This window comes from Leucopleurus acutus, assembly GCF_964270905.1.
Source record: "Leucopleurus acutus genome assembly, chromosome: 1".
Classification (NCBI taxonomy): domain Eukaryota; kingdom Metazoa; phylum Chordata; class Mammalia; order Artiodactyla; family Delphinidae; genus Leucopleurus; species Leucopleurus acutus.
Window position 1 is genome coordinate 39,263,425 of NC_139142.1, and position 20,411 is coordinate 39,283,835.

General features: G+C 34.6%; 1 protein-coding gene across 2 annotated transcripts in view; it reads right to left on the minus strand.

Annotated features, from left to right (window-relative positions):
• Positions 1 to 343: 343 nt before the first annotated feature.
• The window catches only part of HIF1A (hypoxia inducible factor 1 subunit alpha), a 41,440-nt gene continuing 21,372 nt past the window's right edge, over positions 344 to 20,411 (minus strand). For both annotated transcript variants that reach the window (XM_082848012.1, XM_082848013.1), the window contains 11 exons: positions 17,203 to 17,315; positions 16,070 to 16,272; positions 11,585 to 11,691; positions 10,294 to 10,441; positions 8,297 to 8,517; positions 7,394 to 7,680; positions 5,808 to 5,930; positions 5,271 to 5,695; positions 2,837 to 2,945; positions 2,154 to 2,280; positions 344 to 1,669 (listed from right to left, as the gene is read on the minus strand). In XM_082848012.1, the coding sequence (XP_082704138.1) occupies positions 1,518 to 1,669; positions 2,154 to 2,280; positions 2,837 to 2,945; positions 5,271 to 5,695; positions 5,808 to 5,930; positions 7,394 to 7,680; positions 8,297 to 8,517; positions 10,294 to 10,441; positions 11,585 to 11,691; positions 16,070 to 16,272; positions 17,203 to 17,315 (2,015 nt within the window). In that variant the 3' untranslated portion in view covers positions 344 to 1,517. The remainder of the gene's footprint in view (positions 1,670 to 2,153; positions 2,281 to 2,836; positions 2,946 to 5,270; positions 5,696 to 5,807; positions 5,931 to 7,393; positions 7,681 to 8,296; positions 8,518 to 10,293; positions 10,442 to 11,584; positions 11,692 to 16,069; positions 16,273 to 17,202; positions 17,316 to 20,411) is intronic.

Consider the following 20,411-nt stretch of genomic DNA (forward strand, 5'->3'; position numbering starts at 1 on the left):
TAGCCCATACAACATTATGTAACTATAATGTTCAGGATTTGCTTCATTCATCCCATTCATATTAGAACATTAAAATTTTGTTTTACTTTAATAAATTAAAGGTTCATAAATGACAAGTTTCTTTTCTAAAAGCATACTTTTCACAGTGGAACATTACGGTTTGTTATTATTTAACATTACATTTAGGGACACAGTATAACTTAAGGTGATGGCAATACGATAAATGTAGAAATAAACAAGAGTAATGTAATATTCATAAAATACTTAAACTGTTGGTAAACAATATTATGAGTTGGAGGTGTTAAAGCAAATATTGTTTTAACATAAAAGCTGATCAAAGGGGGCCTGGTCCACAGAAGATGTTTATTTGATGTAACAAAACAATACAGTTAGTGTTAGATCCAACCACAAAGAGCAAAAGGAATGAAAAATTTGTACAATGCACATAGAAAAACAAGATGTTTACTGTGACAACTATATATTTCTAAAATAATGCTTTTCTAAAATTACTCAATTATTGAAATCTATATGAAAACAGAATGATGTTAATAGCGACAAAGTGCATAAAACCAAACATCAAATTTCGAGCAAATTAACATACTAGGCAATTTTGCTAACAAAGCATGATTTTTTTCTTGTTCACAATCTGCTCAAAATACCTTTATACCAACATGGTGGGCAGAACATTTAGGTTTAATATCAATTACACAATATTAGCATAAACTTCCACAACTACAGATAGGGTATTGTTTTCTTTTGAGCTGGCAAAGTGACTACAGAAACATCAGATCATTTCTCTGAATTGAGAATTTTATCCAAATAAATGCCACATACCTTCCAGATATATGCATATCTTTCTATATCATGTAAATGGCTTTACCCATTTAAATAATAAACCATACAAGCATTTAAGAATCATTATTATATGATTAACAATGTCATGTTCCAGGTTTAATAATTTCATAGGCCAAAAAAAATTTCTTCTTAAAAACTAGTTTTATAAATGCAGAATATATTGCATGAGTAACTGCTGGTATTTTTTTAAGAAAATATATTGTGCAATTGTGGCTACCATGTACTGCTGGCAAATCATTACTGTTTATGTAAAATGTGAAAAAACTGAGTAAAAATTTTTCAAACTCATCATGATGAAAGGTTACTTGCCTTCTTAAAAAAAAATTACATTGGCATCTTATTAAAAATAATTCGATAAGGGACAAACTCCCTAGCCCAAAATAAATAAATAAAAAGGTGCATTTTAAAAATGATGCTACTGCAATGCAATGGTTTAAATACCAAAGAACTGTGAAAATGTGCTGTGTGTGATCTGGCATTAAGGAACATACTAAAAAAGAGCATTAATGTAAATTAAGTAGAAAGGGGATCAAAACTGAACTAACCAAGTTTGTGCAGTATTTGTAGCCAGGCTTCTAAAATTAGATATAGAAAATATAAATAGACTGCTTTAGGTAATGAGCCACCAGTGTCCAAAAAAAGGAATGAGATTATGAAAAAGCTCAGTTAACTTGATCCAAAGCTCTGAGTAATTCTTCACCCTGCAGTAGGTTTCTGCTGCCTTGTATAGGAGCATTAACTTCACAATCATAACTGGTCAGCTGTGGTAATCCACTCTCATCCATTGATTGCCCCAGCAGTCTACATGCTAAATCTGAAAAACAAAGATACTTAAGTATTTATTCATCTAATCCATGAATATTATTAAACAGCCACTATGCACTAGGTATTGGGGAAAATAAGGCAAATAAGCGCTAGAAGGGTTTTAGTCTATTAGGCAAAACCACAATCGTGTAAACAAGAAAGTGCAAAAAATTGTTACTGGTGCTATGTCACAAATGTTTAAAGGTACCTTGAAGGCACAAAGCGTGATAAACCAATTTAGAAAAAGGCATTAAAATGTGCAAGCTTCAGCTTCTATTCAATATTGATAGCACACAGACTCAGATCAAAGATAATTACTAAAAATTCATAGTTCCATCTTGAAATAGCTATTACTGATCAAATAAAATGCAACCTTACTTTTTAATCCTGCTAAGGAGTGAAAATCACTCTCAATTGGAGTAAAGCTCCTAACTAAAAGTTTCATATATTTTAATTCTCTTTGTGATGTTCAAGGGCAGAAAGAATAAACTAACCAGAGGGTATTAAAATAATTGTCTTTTGCTCCATTCCATTCTGTTCACTAGATTTGCATCCTTTTACGCGTTTCCAAGAGAGTGATGTAGTAGTTGCACGATCATCTGGTTGCTGTAATAATGTTCCCTAAAAACAGTAAAGTTATTTCAATTTTACTATGCTGAATTTTTTTTAAGTCAAAACTTTGAAATCAGTGTAAGTTTGCTAACAATATGTGGGCAAGATTCTTAAATACTGCCCTAAGTTATTTTAAATTCTTTTTCTTCATACTACTTCATACTACCGGTGAATTCATTTGCCGGTCATTATGACAGCTACGTGTGTAAATGCTTTCCTGTTAATTTGGTCTGAAAATATCAGTATGGATTACACCAGCACTGACTGTTCTGTGGGTAAGAAGGGAAAGTAACCTAAAGGGAAGAGAAAGAGACTTGGTGGTGACACTGGGTGTGGAATGAGGGGAGAACTGTACTTACTCAAAATGTTTGGAATTTTTACACCAAGACTGGATTCATTAAATGTTTGTATTTTTAAGAAAGAGTGTGTACAAGTGAAAAAAAACAATGTATAACTTCTGAAAATGTAACATTAGTATTTGGAAGATACAAGGAGTTACCTATATATCTAACTTAGAAATAGCACATTAGCTAGAATAGAAAAGCAAACATACTGTCACACTTACAATTCCTACTGCTTGAAAAAGTGAGCCATCATGTTCTATTTTTCGCTTTCTCTGAGCATTCTGCAAAGCTAGTATCTTTGGACTTAGTTCTTCCTCAGGAACAGTAGTTCTGAAAAATATTTTTTAATAAAATATGGTTGTTTTATTTATTTAAAAAATATCCAGTTACTTTTTTAAAATGAAATATATAATGCCTATTTTCCAACATTAAGGAATATAATGTTATACATAAGAGAACCGTCCTGATTACTAAAGTTTATTACCTTGAAAGCCCAAGTTCATTTTTTAAAACAAAATTTCCTAAAATATGCATTTCCCTATTTAGAAAATAGAACTGAACAGAACTAAATTGATGTCAAAGAGTTAAATATTGGCCTTTCATCCCACCTAATACACAGATATTCTTGGGACTACTGTAATAAAAGATTAATTTCACATTTGTGTTACGCTTTCAGTTTATAAAACATTGCATGTTCATTAGTTCACTGTATCTTCACTCCAATCCCCAAGATAATACAGGTAATATAATACACATTCTATAAATGAGAAACCTGAGGCTTGTTAGGTAACTTGCTCTGTTGCTAATTAGCTGCAGATATGGAAGTACACTGCAGGTCTCCTGATACCCAGTCTCCTTCCCAGTGATCCTCCCACTAAGCCATTTTGCCCTCAGTATTGATCTGGTTATCAAACTTGATCTGCATCTAAAATTAATACTAAATAGTGAAGAACTGTTTTATGTGTCAAGTACATCGATTTTGTTATATCTGTTTCACCTTTTCAAGAACCGCCCACCCACCCCCAACATAATCACAATAGCTCCTTGCTGTCCCATCTAGTTGAGAATGGCATACGGGTAAGGGATGTACTACTCTAACGGCTCTCCTACATGCAGTCTTGTTTTGTATTTTTAAAAAATTCTATGGAACCATCAATATATAGACAGGCAGATTTTTAAATTTTTATATAAATGTTACCTTTATTAAGCGTAACTCAGTCTATCATGTAAATATCATCTTAGTAGTAGTACTTTTAATGGTTTATTTTTAATCTTTGCTCTAAAAGCTGCAAATTGTCTGGTTTACCGTAGCACTTTGATTTTGCAAATTACCTACAGAGGTAGTAAAGAAAAAGCCTCCATATAGTTCTGAATGGTTAAGTTCATAAAGTGTTTAGTACATACTATTTTGGAACTAATGTAAAAAAAAATTGCTAAAATGACTAGATGTTTGTTGGACTTTGGTTTTGACAAGTACGTAGTTATTCAGAAAACCAAACAGCCCATGGTTCTCTGTAGCTGTAACTGAAAATTACAGATCACTGCCAATTCTACTGCTATGTTCATTCTTCTCTCCATCTAATAACCATTTATTGAAGCAAGTGCTACATGTTAGGTACTGAGTTAAGTATTAGTAACACAGAAATGCCCGAGGCACTGTCACCTCCCAGAGGAGCTCTAAAGTCGGTTGGTGATAATAGTAAAACAATAATGTTAAATACTTCTTTGTTAATTTAAAGCCCTAAGATCTTTTCCTAGCTCTGGGAAAAGGCCTCTCCTAGCATTCTAGGTCAAAGCAGTGATGCAGGGCAGGAGAATAAAGCCATAAGCTCTGGCTATGGCAGTGCTTTTTCCTATTGCTATTGATATCTGACTCAGTCTAGGCACTGTAGAGGAATCATTCCTCTCCTCCACACACTGCTCCACTGACTTGTTTCCTCTGACTACAGCCTAAATTTTAAATGTGTCAAATCCTATTACAAATTATACACAAAAATTATAACTTAAAATTTGGATAGTGTCCATATGTTTGCTCAAACTAGCTCCATAGAAGCAATGCCATGACACATGCTTATATTCTTGTTATAGCTTTTAAAAAATATTTAACCTATGATATAGCTAGTGTTCTATAAATAAAAAGGAAAAATAAAAGCAATTTATAACTATACATCAATTTTTTTTTAATGCTTATAAATATCTATATTGAATACTGAGGACTGAAGACCATCAAGTTCAATTTGGATTGGAGAACTGGAAATACCCTTAAGTTGGAAAGGTTTTTTTTCAGGTAAGCTTAAAAAGAGCTCCAAGCTATGGAGACAAGTAAGGATAGTTAATGAGTCTGATTTAAGCAATTACAAGAAACTGGGCCAATTTTTGTACATTTACAGAACTTACTGGCTGGATTTTATTTTTAGAGGTATTAGAAGACCCTTCTACTCCTACATTTAGATAAGTGATATGACTATAAAGTAATACACAAGCTAATTTAGAAATGGTTTTTTGAGTGCTTGTTTTAAGTTCAGAATTTGTACGTCAATTTTATGTTCCTTAAAGCATATATATCGGAAAGTTTGCTACATTTAGAAATAATTTACCATCATACATGTTTCCTTAAAAATAACAAACTATAACTTTAATGTTACATATAAATACCTTTGACTCAAAGCGACAGATAACACATTAGGGCTTCTTGGATGAGATTTTTCTGTCTGTTCTATGACTCCTTTTCCTGCTCTGTTTGGTGAGGCTGTCCGACTTCCAGTGTCACTATATGGTGATGTTGTGGCACAAGTAGTTTCTTTAGGTACGTGGGGAGGAGATGGAAATGCAATCAATATTTTAATGTCTTCCATACCATCTTTTGTCACTGTTTTTAATTCATCAGTGGTGGCTGTGGTAGTGTTGGTGGTTATAGGAGGTTCCTGCATTTGAGTCGGCTGGAATACTGTAATTGTGCTCGCACTTTGAGGAGTAGTAGAACTGCTTTCCAATGGTGACAACTGGTCGAAGGAACGTAACTGGAAGTCATCATCCATTGGGATATAAGGAGCTAACATCTCCAAGTCTAAATCAGTGTCCTTTAAAACAACAAATACATGAGTTTTTACAATGGCCGCACCATATAAAAGAAAAACAAGTTAAACCCAAAGCCAGTTTTGAATAATATATATAATAAACAAGTTCATATACCTGAGTGGAAAATGGATTCTTTGCTTCCGTGTCTTCAGCAAAAAGTTTCTCTACCAATTCCAACTTGAATTCATTGACCATATCACTATCCACATCAAAACAATATTCACTGGGACTGTTAGGCTGTAAAAAGAATTAATATATTTACTTTTCCCTGAAGAAGCTTACATAAATGTTTTGCTGGTTGTTAGAATGTGAAAACCTAATCTCAGAGAATACACAACAAAGTCTGTCTCTTCTATCAAATTTTATCTAACTAGTGAGAAATGAGATTTTTTGAGCTTACACTTATAATTCTGTCAATACATCCATTTCTAACTGTATGTAATATAACAGCATTTATAAGATTAAAAGATGCATTTATCTGCTTATTCTAAAGAATAAAACTCACCTAATAATTCAACTCCCAAATGGTACCTAACTGGCCAATAACCAGATGATATACTCACTGGAATCTGTGTCCTGAGAGGCCATACTGCTGTGGTGATCTACCTAAAAATCTCACAGCTACTCTGGGGGGCAGGCGAGGATAGGGCTGGAGACTTAAGTTCTTTACTTGTATTCACCTTAATGAATGCAGTACTAGTTTAGTTTTCAGCAAGAATTCTAACCAAAAAACTATAGCTATGTATTCTAAGCATAAACTTTTGCTTCCCTCATCTTAACATTTTTGTTAGATTTATTTTTTATGGATTAAAAACAAAATGACTCGAACATTTTTGTGCTAGGCAAACTGAGCAACCAGAGAGTAGGATATATTTTCTAGAAGGCTATGAGATGTGAAATCTCCTACTTTTAGCTTGCCAGTTTGAGTCAGTAAATATTTAATGTAAAATAATATACCACTTTTTTTAGGCTTATTTGAGCCTCATTTATCAAGTCATAATATTCAAATCTGAGCTGCCGTACTCATGAGCATGTTTTTAGACATAGGGAGCTCTGAAATCAAATCATTCTAGATTGAGAAATAGAGCCCTATATGATACCTTCAGTCTTGGCCCAGCCTAGCCCTTAAAGACTATTTTTATTGTTTATAGAAAAACTAGTATCAAGACAGAACTTGAATTAAAAAGTTACTAAGTAATTTTTCTGAGTAAGACTTGGTGAGACTTTCATGTTACTCTTATCCAGAATGTCAAAATAGTGATGGAAATTGTGCTAAATTGGGCAAAGAGCTTAGAGTCCTTTCCCTTTTAAGCCTTGCTAATCATAAGCCCTTTGCCACTGGATAATTCTCCAACTCAAAGGGTAATATGAATGGGCTTAGATCAGTCATAGGCACACAGTATTGTTCTCTGTGGATATCTAAGTTCAAGACTTTTTTTGTCCTACTGATATAAATACACACAGGAGCAACATATGTTTTACCTTTTGCCTTATGTTAAGGCAGCTCATTCCCATGTTCCTGACTGTCTTTGAGCCTAAAACATGGACTGAGGTCTAAGTCAGGCATAGCTTTTGTAGTAATTTTAAAAGTGCTAAAATTCATAGAAACAAAACTATGACATGTGGTTCAAATTTATATATATGTCCCTAAACATTAAAATCTGTAAGTTATCCTTTTCTTGTTCTATCATGACACCTACCTCAGGTGAACTTTGTCTGGTGCTTCCATCAGAAGGACTAGCTGGCTGATCTTGAATCTGGGGCATGGTGAAAGAAAGTTCCAGTGACTCTGGATTTGGTTCTAACTTTAATGCAACTTCCTGATTGAGTGCAGGGTCAGCACTACTTCTAAGTGGCTTTGGAGTTTCAGAGGCAGGTAATGGAGACATTGCCAAATTTATATTCTGTAATTTCTCATTGGATGAGGGGAGCATTACATCATTATACAATGGAACTTCCTCAAGTTGTTGTTCATCAGTTTCTGTGTCTGTAGGGGAAAAAATTAGTCAATTTAAAGACTATCTAGATTTCAACATATACAGAAATGTATGCCCCCTTTTACAAAAGGTTTATCTAGTTCACTCAAGTAACAAAAATGTTACCAAATTTTACTTAATCCGGAAGTCTGCAGATATTATGGTATAACCATAAGTCTAAGTTCTTTCCAATCCACTACTGACAACTTCTATAATCTATATAGCATAAAAACTCCTTCAATTCCAACCTTTTCATACCTTTTATTCATTAAAATTTAACCTAGTTTGAAATTACAGTTTTCTTTTTCAATATTTGATTTCTGGTATGACTCCTTATTTATCCTTTAATGCAACTTATGCCTACTGCAGTATACCTGCTAACTTGTGAAAAAATATGACAGTAGGCTATAGAAATAGCAGAGCTTATTAAAAGTGAACAATTAAAAGTGGGAAAAAGAAATACCTTAAAAACACTTTGAAGCACAATTTCCAACAATGTGCAAAAGCAGGAATGCTGAGAAATTACAGGGGCAAAGACCACAATGTCCAAATGATTACCAACAAAAAATGTTAAAGTTTAGGCAATTAACATAGTTTAGGCAATTAACAAAATAACTAAAGACCCACCATTGCTGCCAAAATCTAAAGATATGATTGTGTCTCCAGCAGCTGGGGCCAGCAAAGTTAAAGCATCAGGTTCCTTCTTAAGTTTATCAAAGAGACTACTTGTATCTTCTGATTCAACTTTGGTGAATAGCTGAGTCATTTTCATGTCTGAAGATTCAACTGGTTTGAGGACACATTCTGTTTGTTGAAGGGAGAAAATCAAGTCGTGCTGAATAATACCACTGTCAAAAAAGAGAGATTAGTAATTCTTAAATGAGCACTTGACACAATGTGGGGGGAGAAGGACTCTGAAATGGCCTTGTCTCTCAAAAAAATTCAAAATTCTGTTTTATGGAAAGGAACGTTTTAAGATGCCTTAAAACATCTCTCATGCCTACCTGGTCACATTCAGGGTTTAAAATACCAATATGAAATAAAGACCTATTAAAATTCACAATACAAGATAATTCAGGTATTTGACTAATTTCAATTAAGAAACTTCAGCTATTCCTTTGAGAAGATTGGTGGTGACAAAGAAATGTAACAGTCAAGTACATGTAGGACGATAAGCAGATCTTTTGTGCCCACATGTAAGGATATTGGCACAGAAGAACTCTTTGACATTCATATATGAAGCATGACCTAAGGATGGCCCTAGAATATAAAGATATATAAATGACAAAGGTCCTTCTAAGAGGGGCACTGTTTTTTCCTTGGTGGTAAGAAAATGATCTGGTGATACCACCTACAGGATAGAGTTGAAGAGAGATGATGAACAACAGCTCCATCTTCATGTTTGGCTTAATTTTATTGCTCCTTTAATCAACAAACATTAAGTGTTTACTATGTGAAATGAACTGAGGATACAAAGTTTAAAATATCTAACCCTTGCCCTCAGGAAGTTTAAAACCCATTGTGAAAGTATGTGTGCAAACAACTGAAATACAAAGTGATAGTTGCTAAAATGGAGAAGGTTTGTGTCACAGAGGCCAGTAAGCTGAAACTTGGACTCAAGTAGGATCTGTTAGACAGACTGGGATAGGGGAAAAGAAGGACATTCCAAGTGGGTGATTCTTATATAATGGGAAGGTCACAAAAGAACTCTTTTGCCTAATTTTAAAACATTAAAGGATGGTGTCAGAAGTGGCAAAAATAAAAACCAAATGATGAAAGTCTTCCTAAGAGAGGTGGCCACAGATTTTAGAAAGAAGGCTAAATCTACAAAAGCATGGGAGTACAGAAAATAATGACAAATGATGCTACGCAAGTAGGCAAGGGTTTATCTTGAGGGTGATAAAGGGATCTTTAAAACAACTCTAAGGAAAATGAGATGATCAGATATCCATGCAAGAAAACTCAGCCTGGTGGTAATGTAGAAGATGGACTAGAAGTGGGCAATTGCTTACTGAAATAGATCAAATGAAAGATTAGTTTATGATATCCATAATATTCACAAGCCAATCATCTAAGAGAAGAGTTCATGAATACACATGAGCCATGTGTCACACATACAGCCTTTTACAGTAATTTCACGTAGAATTTCAGTTAATCCTCATTTTAACCTTTTGAGGCAAGGATTCCTAAATGGATGAAATTCAGAGAAGTAAGGAGACTTCCCCAAGTCATGGAGCTAATGAGGGACAGAGGTATGATACAAACCTAACTATTCCAGGGCCAGAATTCTTCTTATAAAAATAACATAGCTGCCTTGAGATAGTTTATGCTGATAGCTGTATGACTAGAACAAATTAATCCATAGGAGATCTGGTATTTTTTTCAAAGTCTTTTAAAAACTGGGAATAAAAAAGGATGGGGATGAATAGCTACTGATGGTAATTAGTGGAATCACTAAAATAGCTGGCCTAGAAACTCAGGTCAGAATACTGAAAACCATAATTAGGTAGAAATGTGAAAATAAAATAAAATTCAGTGAACATTTATAATCTTTCTATAAAAGAAAAGAGAGTATTCAAAGACTTACTACTTGTTCCCCCCAAATATTTATTTTCCAAGCTTACCTCACAACATAATTTACACATACAATGCACTGTGGTTGAGAGTTCTTAGTGTTATATATGACAGTTGCTTGAGTTTCAACCCAGACATAGCCACCTCTTTTGGCAAGCATCCTGTACTGTCCTGTGGTGACTTGTCCTTTAGTAAACACTAGGAGTGAAAAGGAAAAGAGTCATGTAGAGAAAATAACTTTGAATTTTTAATCGAATGAATAGATGCTGAATGTTGATCATTGTTTTAGAAAAAAGGAGAAATGTTTAATAGAATCAGTTTTAACTGTTTAAATTGAGAGACAGAGAAAACACCCCAGCATAGCTGAAAATGTACCTATTTCATTCTTCTAATCCCCCCAATAAACTCCTTTCCTGCCAACCTTCACTTTAAATAAGATGAAAGCCAGGGATGAGGGACAGCAGTGACTAAAATTCCTTTAACTACTTACAGGTTGAAAGTATCAGAAATATTAGAGAATGAATAACCCTGATTCCACAGAGAACATTCAACAAAGTGGCACTGCTATCATTTCCTTAAATTCCTGCTGTAGTTTCCAGAGAACCAAAGATGCTTCAAATAGATGTGCTAGCATATTTGAATCTCAGTTGATATCATGCTGAAGTCTTCTGGCAATTTAGGCAATCTTAATTATTGATTTGGGAGAAAGTACTAGATAAATAGTAACAATGGTATCATCATGAGTATTGGGACCCTGACTGTGGACTTAGGCCCGTTTTGCAGTTCAAGGCTAATCATGCTAACTCAGTGACATTCAGGCATTCCCAATCACACTGGGAAGTCATGTTTAGGTACAGGTTAAACAGGCAATTGAGAAATTCCAAAGTTTTACTTATCATGGGATCCTCAAATAACATTCATATGAGTAAAACTGAGCATTATGTCTTACGTCAAGTGTACCTGTTTCCACTAACTAGTGCATGATGTTGATCATATTTGCATTCATTGATTCACTGAACAGTTATTTTCTCAGTGCGTTCTTTGTGCTAACCGTTCTGAATACTTAGGTAAGAATTCTGAAAATGATGCTATATTCTATGATACATATTTTTTAGATTTTGTAAAATGCCAGGGTAGTTTTATATATCATTAAATGATTCTGCTTTAACTGGTATTGGTTACAATAAATACAAAACAAAGATTTAATGACCCAGATCACTTATGAAGTGGTTTATTAAAATGTGTGGTCTAGGAAGACTGGTTAATTTTAACCAAAAAGTTAGATATATAACCAAACAGTAGAAATTGCAAGAGTTAAATAATTAGAATATCTATACTTACTATCATGATGAGTTTTGGTCAGATGATCAGAGTCCAAAGCATGATAATATTCATAAATTGAGCGGCCCAAAAGTTCTTCTGGCTCGTATCCCATCAATTCTGTAATTCTGTTAAATAAAAAATGTAAGTAAGAATAAAAATGACAGAAACTAACTAATGAAGGACATTTTGCTTCTCCAGAGTAACTGATATGCCTTAATCTTATGGACAATTGAATTTTCAAAAATAAAGAGCATTCTTCTTTGTTTAGATAAACTTATATCTCACCTATAGTAACTCTACAGTTACTAAATGCAGCACCATGCATTTCTTTAAGCCCTAAGGGTTCATCCTATTTAACCTTTTTATCTGTTACCTATTTTTACATTTTATTGTACACACTTTTGCTAATAAGACAGTTAATTAATGTAATAGATAGATATGAAGGTCTGCTAAATTAAATGATAAAAGCTTTAAAAGTAGTTAATGACATTTAATTTAAATTATAGACTAAACCCATAGCATTATTCTACCATACAACCATATTCCTTTTGTGTGTGTGTATACAAAATCAGATTCTTTATATAACAGTTCCTCTAGGCAAGGCTTCACACTTTGGGGGATCAATATCTACCACAAAATTTTAATATAGGAACTAAATAAATTCATATTTTGTTGGTTTGGGGAGATACTCTTGTACTTAGTTTTTGAAATTACATAAAATTATAGGAATTCATTTCAGATGAAACTGTGATATCAAAGTGAAAATGAACTGGAAAATAATCCATTTACCCATTCTGGTTCCCTGGCAGTTCCTTTAGAACAGAGACTAGATCTTATGACTTCCTCTAACCACAGTCTGAAATGGAGTCCATTTCATGAGAAAAAGAAAGCTGTCTTCTTAGCACCATGCTAAACAGAAATATTCTCTCCTTTTCAGGGAGCAAAACATGAGTTAAGTTCTTTGATTTCTCAGACTTTAGGATTCAAAGGACTTTCTAACTGAGGCACAAGCAGAAGTTATATAATGCACTGTATCCAAAAAACCAGCTAACTCCAGAAAACACACAGGGGAGATATCCTTCTCCTAAAAAATGTATAAAAGTAATACTGTTTGTGTTGTCATACCTTAAGGCAAGATCTGCCATAGTTTATTCCAAAATAAACAAACAGATAAATAGCTGAAAAAAACAGAAACTAAACAAAACTAAGCCAAAATCCAGAATTCTTTACTAAGGGATATCTCTAAACACATCTACACTAGGTGGCAGCATTACAAAGGAAACTACTGTTACAAAAACCCAAAAATCCTATTTCTTTAAATTATGCTTTAAAAATGATTTTAATTGGTCTCATATAGGTTATATGTTTGAATAAAACTCTCATGGAATTAAATTTTTTTCATTATTTAAACCTTTATATTCCCATATGTGCCTGGCGTTGTTCTAGATGTGAAAATGCAAAGGCAAAGTATGGTGAATTTTCTGGTGCACTTACCACAGTACTTATGAAATTATGTGGCAAGTGCAGTGATGGGAATCGTGCAGGAATCAGAGGAACCAGCCCTATCCATGATAAGGAATGGTGGCGGTGAGGGACAGCTTCTTATAGGAGACTTATGAGTTGAGTATAAAAGAGAGTCAGAGAGCAAAACCATTTCGCAAAGAAGGTACACTACAAGCAAAGCCAGAGATGAGAAAATGGTCGACACTGTACAGGCAACAAATACTCTGACGTGGTTAGCAGGGGGAAGTGGGGAGGTGAGGCTGGAGAAGTAGGCAGGAGGATCAGATTAATGAGAGCTTTTGTGTATCACGTTAAGGAGCTCTGATTTAATCAGTTGTCAATCAGTGCTTCTCAATCTGAGCTGAGGTATGTCTATCACTAAAATATAAACATCAAAATACAAACAGCATTATTTTCCTAGGTCAATTGTATTCATATTTGAGGGAGAAAGGTCAAGATAATTTAACGTTAGAGAATTACATAGCTTTTTATACCAAAAAGGGGAGGAGTGATCCAGAAAGTTTAATCAAAAAGTGTTTTTAATGGACTAGGAAACCTGTAATCTAAAGCAACTGTGCAGTACAGGATTCATTCATTCTAAGTATCATGGGGTGGGAATTAAACTTCATTTCTACTTTAGTGCCAGTTGTCGTGCCACAAACATGGTAGATGCTCAAATGTTTGAATGATTATAAGTGGAAATTAGTATAATAAATAATAGCCATTTGTGGGACATTTTGGATATAAGAAGTTTGATATGTTAGAATTTCTCAAAATTGAGTAAAATTTTTTCTATATCTTGGTTCTTAGGGGTTATAGCTGTGAGAAGTTCCTAAAAAGAGCTCTAACCAGAAAATAACAATCTCCTGGTCAGACTCAAAACCTTACTTGGTTGGTCTCTAAGCAGGCTGCCTTTACCCCTCTGCCACAACCATTTTGCTTATTTTCTAAGATAACCAGAAGGGGAATGTCACTCCCTTTCTTGTTTTCTCATTGTAGCTCCATCACTTTTCTTTCTCCCCAGCCCACCCCTATACTTCATACTGAGTTCAAAAAATAAAAAATAATTCCTAAAAAAATGATGGGCCATCTCTGTTCTATCATACATTGACATAAATACAGGCAGTAAACACCATAAAATACTTCTTAGCTCTTCTGTCTTCATTCTTCTTAAAGCTAACCCCAGTGGTGAAGCGGTCACTATGCGTACTAGGCACTCAACAAACTCCTTACAACGGCCTTTTGAAGCGTGACCCTTATTTAACAGATAAGGAACATGAGATTTAGAACAGTTAAGTTGTAACACCCAGGCCACACTATAAGTACCAGGACTGCAAGCCAGGACTGAATCAAGAATTATGTGATTCCAAAGCCAGTGCTCTGTCACATTTTCTTGTCCAGTAGGGCTGGGGCTTCTTATCCACTTCATGTTAGAGCTAAGGGCTTCAAATTGGTTTTCTCACATAATGTTCAAGTTGAAGATAATACAGATACATGTATTATACTCTAAACAAACTGATGCTCAAAGAAAAGTAGTAATGTGTCTAAGATCATCTGGATATAGGCAGCAAAGTCAGAATTTAATAGTCTGGGTACAGAACCTATGCCTTCAGCCACTGTGTTACACAGTCTTATAGTAAAAAATGGGACAACCAAGCAAATAATTACAAAAGCTGAAAAAAGGTTATGACAGAATATGTATAAGGAATGGTAGTTTTTTAAAGAAACAAGGAAAGCTCTACAAGTAGATGCAGTAGGTGGCTCTTGGAAGCTAAGTACGTGTTTGGAGTTGAGGAAGCCATCATTGCACTAAGACAATAGTGCATGTGGAGTTCTCTGGCTGCAGGGTGTTGGGGGCCGCATCAGAAGGGGTCTTCCCCTTCTCCTGATTAATTTGGAGAAGTCAGCAGGGGCCAGATCATAAATATCTTTGCTTGCCATGCTAAGAAGTTTAGATATATTGCATAGGTCTGTTTTTCTTTCAGCTTTTCAAAATGTATGTCTTCCTTTGATAAAAATCTCCTGCTCTTATAATATTTTTTATAAACAAAAGTTTTTTTGTGTGTGAAGATGAAGGGAAGCAACTGAGGCATTTTCACATGACATGATATGATTTTCACATGAGGAATTCCACTTCTTGGAAACCTGGATGAGATTAAAAGGGCACAAATCTGTTGGCAGAGATGCAGTTAGGAGACTATGGCAACAGTTCAAGCCAAAGGTAATAATAAGCTGAAGAACTCAATGGCAGGAAAGCAAGAGTGGAAGGAAGGAATGGATCAGGAGGTATATGTACATAGTAAATCTATTAAGATTTAGGAACCAACTGAGTGTAGATAATGAAAGCAAAAGAAAAGTTAAGGACGACTTCCCAATGTTTGCTGGAGTCATGTGTCTACAGTGGTATATTAATCGTGATAGGCATTAAAAGAGGAAAAGCTGTTTCTGAAGTGTTGTTTAGGGGTAGGAGTGTTTCAGTCAAGTACAGAAATATTTAGTCTATAATACAGAAGAATATCCAGATAAAAATATCAAATTGGCAATTAAATGGAAATAGTTATGAGTAGAAATTTGAGAAACAGCAATAGAAACCATGGGCAAGGATGGAGCTGCTCAGGAAAAATACGTAGGATGAGGAGATGACCAAAGACTTTCCTTTCTAATCCACAAACAGAAGTAATCCTTCCTCAAATTATGCACTGTATATCTCTAAAATATATTTATCTTTTCTTTAAATAAATTAGAACCCCTAAAGGAAAAAGACCTCATCCTAATAATCTCGGGATAGCACCTGCTAGAGTAAGTATGTATGGTACATAATAAATGTGCAATAAATGTGGCTGAATTAATCTATAAAGTTAATTTTACTAAATTCTAGGATGTATGGTTGTATTCAACTTAAGTGGAAGAAAGCATACATAGTCTTTATTACAGTTAATAGTTAAAAAAAGTTCTGTGGACTAATTAAAAATTTCAAGTTATATTTTATATTTCATTTACCTTTCATCACAATAAGAAAACTTCATATCCAGACTGTGACGACTGAGAAAAGTCTTGCTGTCTAAAGGAATTTCAATATTTGACGGATGAGGAATGGGTTCACAAATCAGCACCAAGCATGTCATAGGTGGTTTCTTATACCCACATTGAGATTGGTTACTATTGGTATCATATACATGAATATGGCCTGTGCAGTGAAGTACCTATGTATAAAGAAAAACAAAGCAGTTTTTAAAAAAATTTATGCTAGTAAAAAACAAAATGCAGAGACAGTTGAGTCTGACATGGCAAGTAAGCTTTGATAAAATTTACTGTCATTAGTAGATTACTACATTTTTGAAAATCAATAAATGTTTTCCCTACAACACCACCCATGACCTACTCCTCAGGCACCATAAGATTACTCTTCAAAAAAATTTGCCTTCATACAAATCTGAGCTGATTTTTCACTCATCTGGTCACTGTTTGATGGTTATTTCTTGATCTGATGACTGTGTTTCAACACTGAGCAAAGAAATGATACAACAACGAATAGAAAATTAATCTCTATCAAGATTCAAACACTGGGTGGTTGGCAAAGCCAGTAGCATCACAATGCACATAAGTTCATGCCTCAAATTGGTGAATTACTACACTGTTTGGATGTTAAATCTATAAATGCCAAGGAACAGTAAGTTTTTCCCTCATAGTTCTAATGCCATCTTAATTTTATTTATTTATTTATTTTTGGCTGCACTGGGTCTTTGTTGCTGCGCACGGGCTTTCTCTAGTTGTGGCGAGTGGGGGCTCCTCTTTGTTGCGGTGCGCGGGCTTCTCGTTGTGGTGGCTTCTCTTGTTGTGGAGCACGGGCTCTAGGCATGCGGGCTTCAGCAGTTGTGGCACATGGGCTCAGCAGTTGCAGCTCACAGGCTCTAGAGCACAGGCTCAGTAGTTGTGGCACACAGGCTTAGTTACTCCGCGGCACGTGGGATCTTCCCGGACCAGGGCTCGAACCCGTGTACCCTGCATTGGCAGGCGGATTCTTAACCACAGAGCCATCAGGGAACTCCTCTAATGCTGTCTTAATATTAGAAATGTCAAGATGTATTAATTTATCTATAAATCAAGTGCATTCACAGATCATTTTTACTTACTTTCCATGTTGCAGACTTTATGTTCATAGTTCTTCCCCGGCTAGTTAGGGTACACTTCATTCTGAGAAAAAAGCTCCGCTGTGTATTTTGCTCTTTACCCTTTTTCACAAGGCCTAATGAAAACATGAAATAAACTTAAAAAACATAATTAAACACACAAATTTATTACAGTAAGAATAGCATAGTCCCCAGCACCTAGGTGCTATTCAATGAAAAGTGTCAACATGAGCACGACTGCTTTGCGCATTTTAACATACCCAAGGGATTTAACACACTTCTAGTAAGTAATGGGTTCACAGTAGTAGTGATTCCCTGAGTTGGTGGGATGAGAATCCATATTTGGGATAGCACCTAATCATTTCACATTCAAGCCAGTAAGGTTGGTCAAATTACAAAGAAATATAAACACTATATGAATTTGCCCTATAACTGTGTTATCAGTGTACAAAGCACACCCAAAAAAAGAACTTCAGCAAACTCCTCCAAACTTTTACTAGATGTGCTAGCTCAATTTATAATAAATATTCTGTATATTTATAGAACTTTTAAAACAGAAAATTTCTTTTCAATAGCAAGTAACATTTTTATATATCTGATTTTTCTTAAATCTTCCTGTAAAGCAAGCAGGAAATTATCTCTACTTTGTTACTAGGAAAAAAAAAAAACATGTTGAATGACTTTTCAAAGCAAAGTTAGATTTAAATAAACTCAAGTCTATTTACTCCCATTCCAAGCCTCAGATAACTAAAAAAATGAGATTAGACTCAGGTGACTAAACAAACAGCAACTTGATTTCTCCTCTTCCTTGATCAGTCTGATTCACAACAAATACAAAAATATTCATTATTCAGGATCTGGACTAGATACTTCAGGCAATATAAAGATGAACAAGACACAATGCCTGTCCTGAAGAAGTTAAAAATTGAGTATACGTAGTGAGGCCAATGACAACAATATGATGTAGAGTAAGCGCCCAAGGCTTACAAGAACTCTTTAAAGGAGTACAGAGAGAGATTAGAAGATAACTTCTAGTCAAGGGGAAATCTAGTCAAGGGGAAACCAAAAAGTCCTTCTTAGAAAAATAGACATTAGAATTTCAGTAAGTAGAGATGAATAAGAAGAGTATTCCAGGCAGAAGAACAGAACGAAAAACAGAGAGGTGAGAAAAAACAGCACATATTTGGGGAAGAGTGCATAGTCCATTTTGACTATAATATAAAGTACATGCAGAGGAGTAATGAGACAAACTTAGAAGGGATGGTTAGGGCTATAACTATAGAGGGCTATGGATGCCACAATGAGCAGTTCAGCCTTACATATACAAAATACAGCTAAAAAATTTGAGTTGGGAAGCACAATAGGAACTTAAGGAACATTAATCTAGCAGCAATATATATGATGTGTTAGAATTAGAATACAATGATGGTAATGAGGGGCTGAGCAGCAGGCAGTAGAAGTGAAAAGAAGGGCAACAAAAGACAAGTGAAGAGGTAGAATCTATAAAAACTCAAAGATTAATGGAAATAAGGGAAAAGAGAACTTTTTAAAAAAGACCTGGAGATTTTGAGGCTAGTATATTGAAAGAAAAGTAACATGTGGAAAAGAAACAAGATACTACGTTTAAATTTAGGCTGCTTAGCTAGAAATACTGGACTCTTGAGAAAGAAGAGTTCTAGTTCATACTCACAATTACAGAATATAGGCAAGCTGGGGCAGTCTTGGTGCTGATACAAGTTATTTGGGTTTACTTAAATAGGACTGAATTTGCCCTCCCTAGAAGCATTTGAAAGTGGATTTTAAAAAGACACAAGAACCACAGTGGTCTTGGTGATGGTATTAGGGATGTGTGTGGCGGGGGCGGGGGGGGGGCGTTGTGGTAGCAGCAGAGATCCACATGTAAATTCTTTGGGGTATTTTCAGTCCTTCAAAATCTAAACTTGAATTGGACTGACCTTTGGGAACCCAAAGCCTTTGAACTGGGACATGAAGATATTAATAAATTTAAAAACTATGGTAAGTGAAAAGTACTAGCATTTTCCTAATGAAAAAAAGTTTTTAAACAACTAAGTTTTTAGCCCTATAAAAATAAATATTTTATAATAATTTAATGAACTCTAAATCTTATTTTTAGAATTTAAATGAAATAGGACTATGCTGTATAAACAATACCACAGGCTCTTAGTGTATCATCAAAATGTGATGCATTGCAGCAGCCCCACTTTGCTAAAAGTGAAAATCTGCATTTTTCTTTCCCAACAAGATATCAAAAATTCATTAACATTAGGAATGATTTTTTTAAATGTTCATAATTAAATCACAAATTTATTATAAGAGAGCACATGTGCTTTGAACGTTCATGTGCTTTAAAAAAACATTTGGTTAAAAACATACATTTAAGCTATAATAAGTAGACTATATCTGATTTAGAATAATGCATTAGCATCATTACCAAATCAAAACAAGACTTCCATATATCCATGCATTTATAGTCTAGCCCAAGGGAAGCACTGAGCTGCCAATACAAACCTCAAAGTGTAAACACTATATTAAACTCATCAACGGCCCACTTAGGTCCTTGCTTAGAGTATATTTACTCCTCCTTTACACAGAATTCTAAAAAGTATTCATTTGCTTTCCAAGTTCACAGTAAGAACACGGCATGAAATTAAATAACAGAAGAGGGCTCCAAGGTGAGAAATGGCAGTAGAATGTAATGAGAGTTGGTGAACATGAAAAGAGCTCTAAAGTACTAAGGAGTGTGGACTTGAGCCAGTCTACCTTAGTTTAACCCTTATTCTGCTGTTTACTAACCAAGTAATCTTCAGCCAGTTATTCAATAACTCTGTAACTCAGTTTCCTCAGTAAAACAGAAACAGTTAACCTCACAGGGTTTTTAAAGGAGTTAAAGCACATAAAATTCAGAAAACAGTGTCCTGGCACAGAGTAATCTCTCAATAAAGGTTAACTATTAGTATAAATGAGGTGAGATTAAACAGAAAACCATAAAAAATTATTAACAAAGAAATATAAATGAGGTTGTTTAATGTAGAAGCAAACAAACTTACACTTAAGTGGGAGAGCTGCAAAGAACAACCACAGAGCAAAATGACAAATTTTTAGTGTGGTAACTTTTGAGTCATGAAAGAAAGATCAAGTTATGATCTATATACTCTATTTAAGAAGGCACAGCTGTGAAAAGACTTTAATTC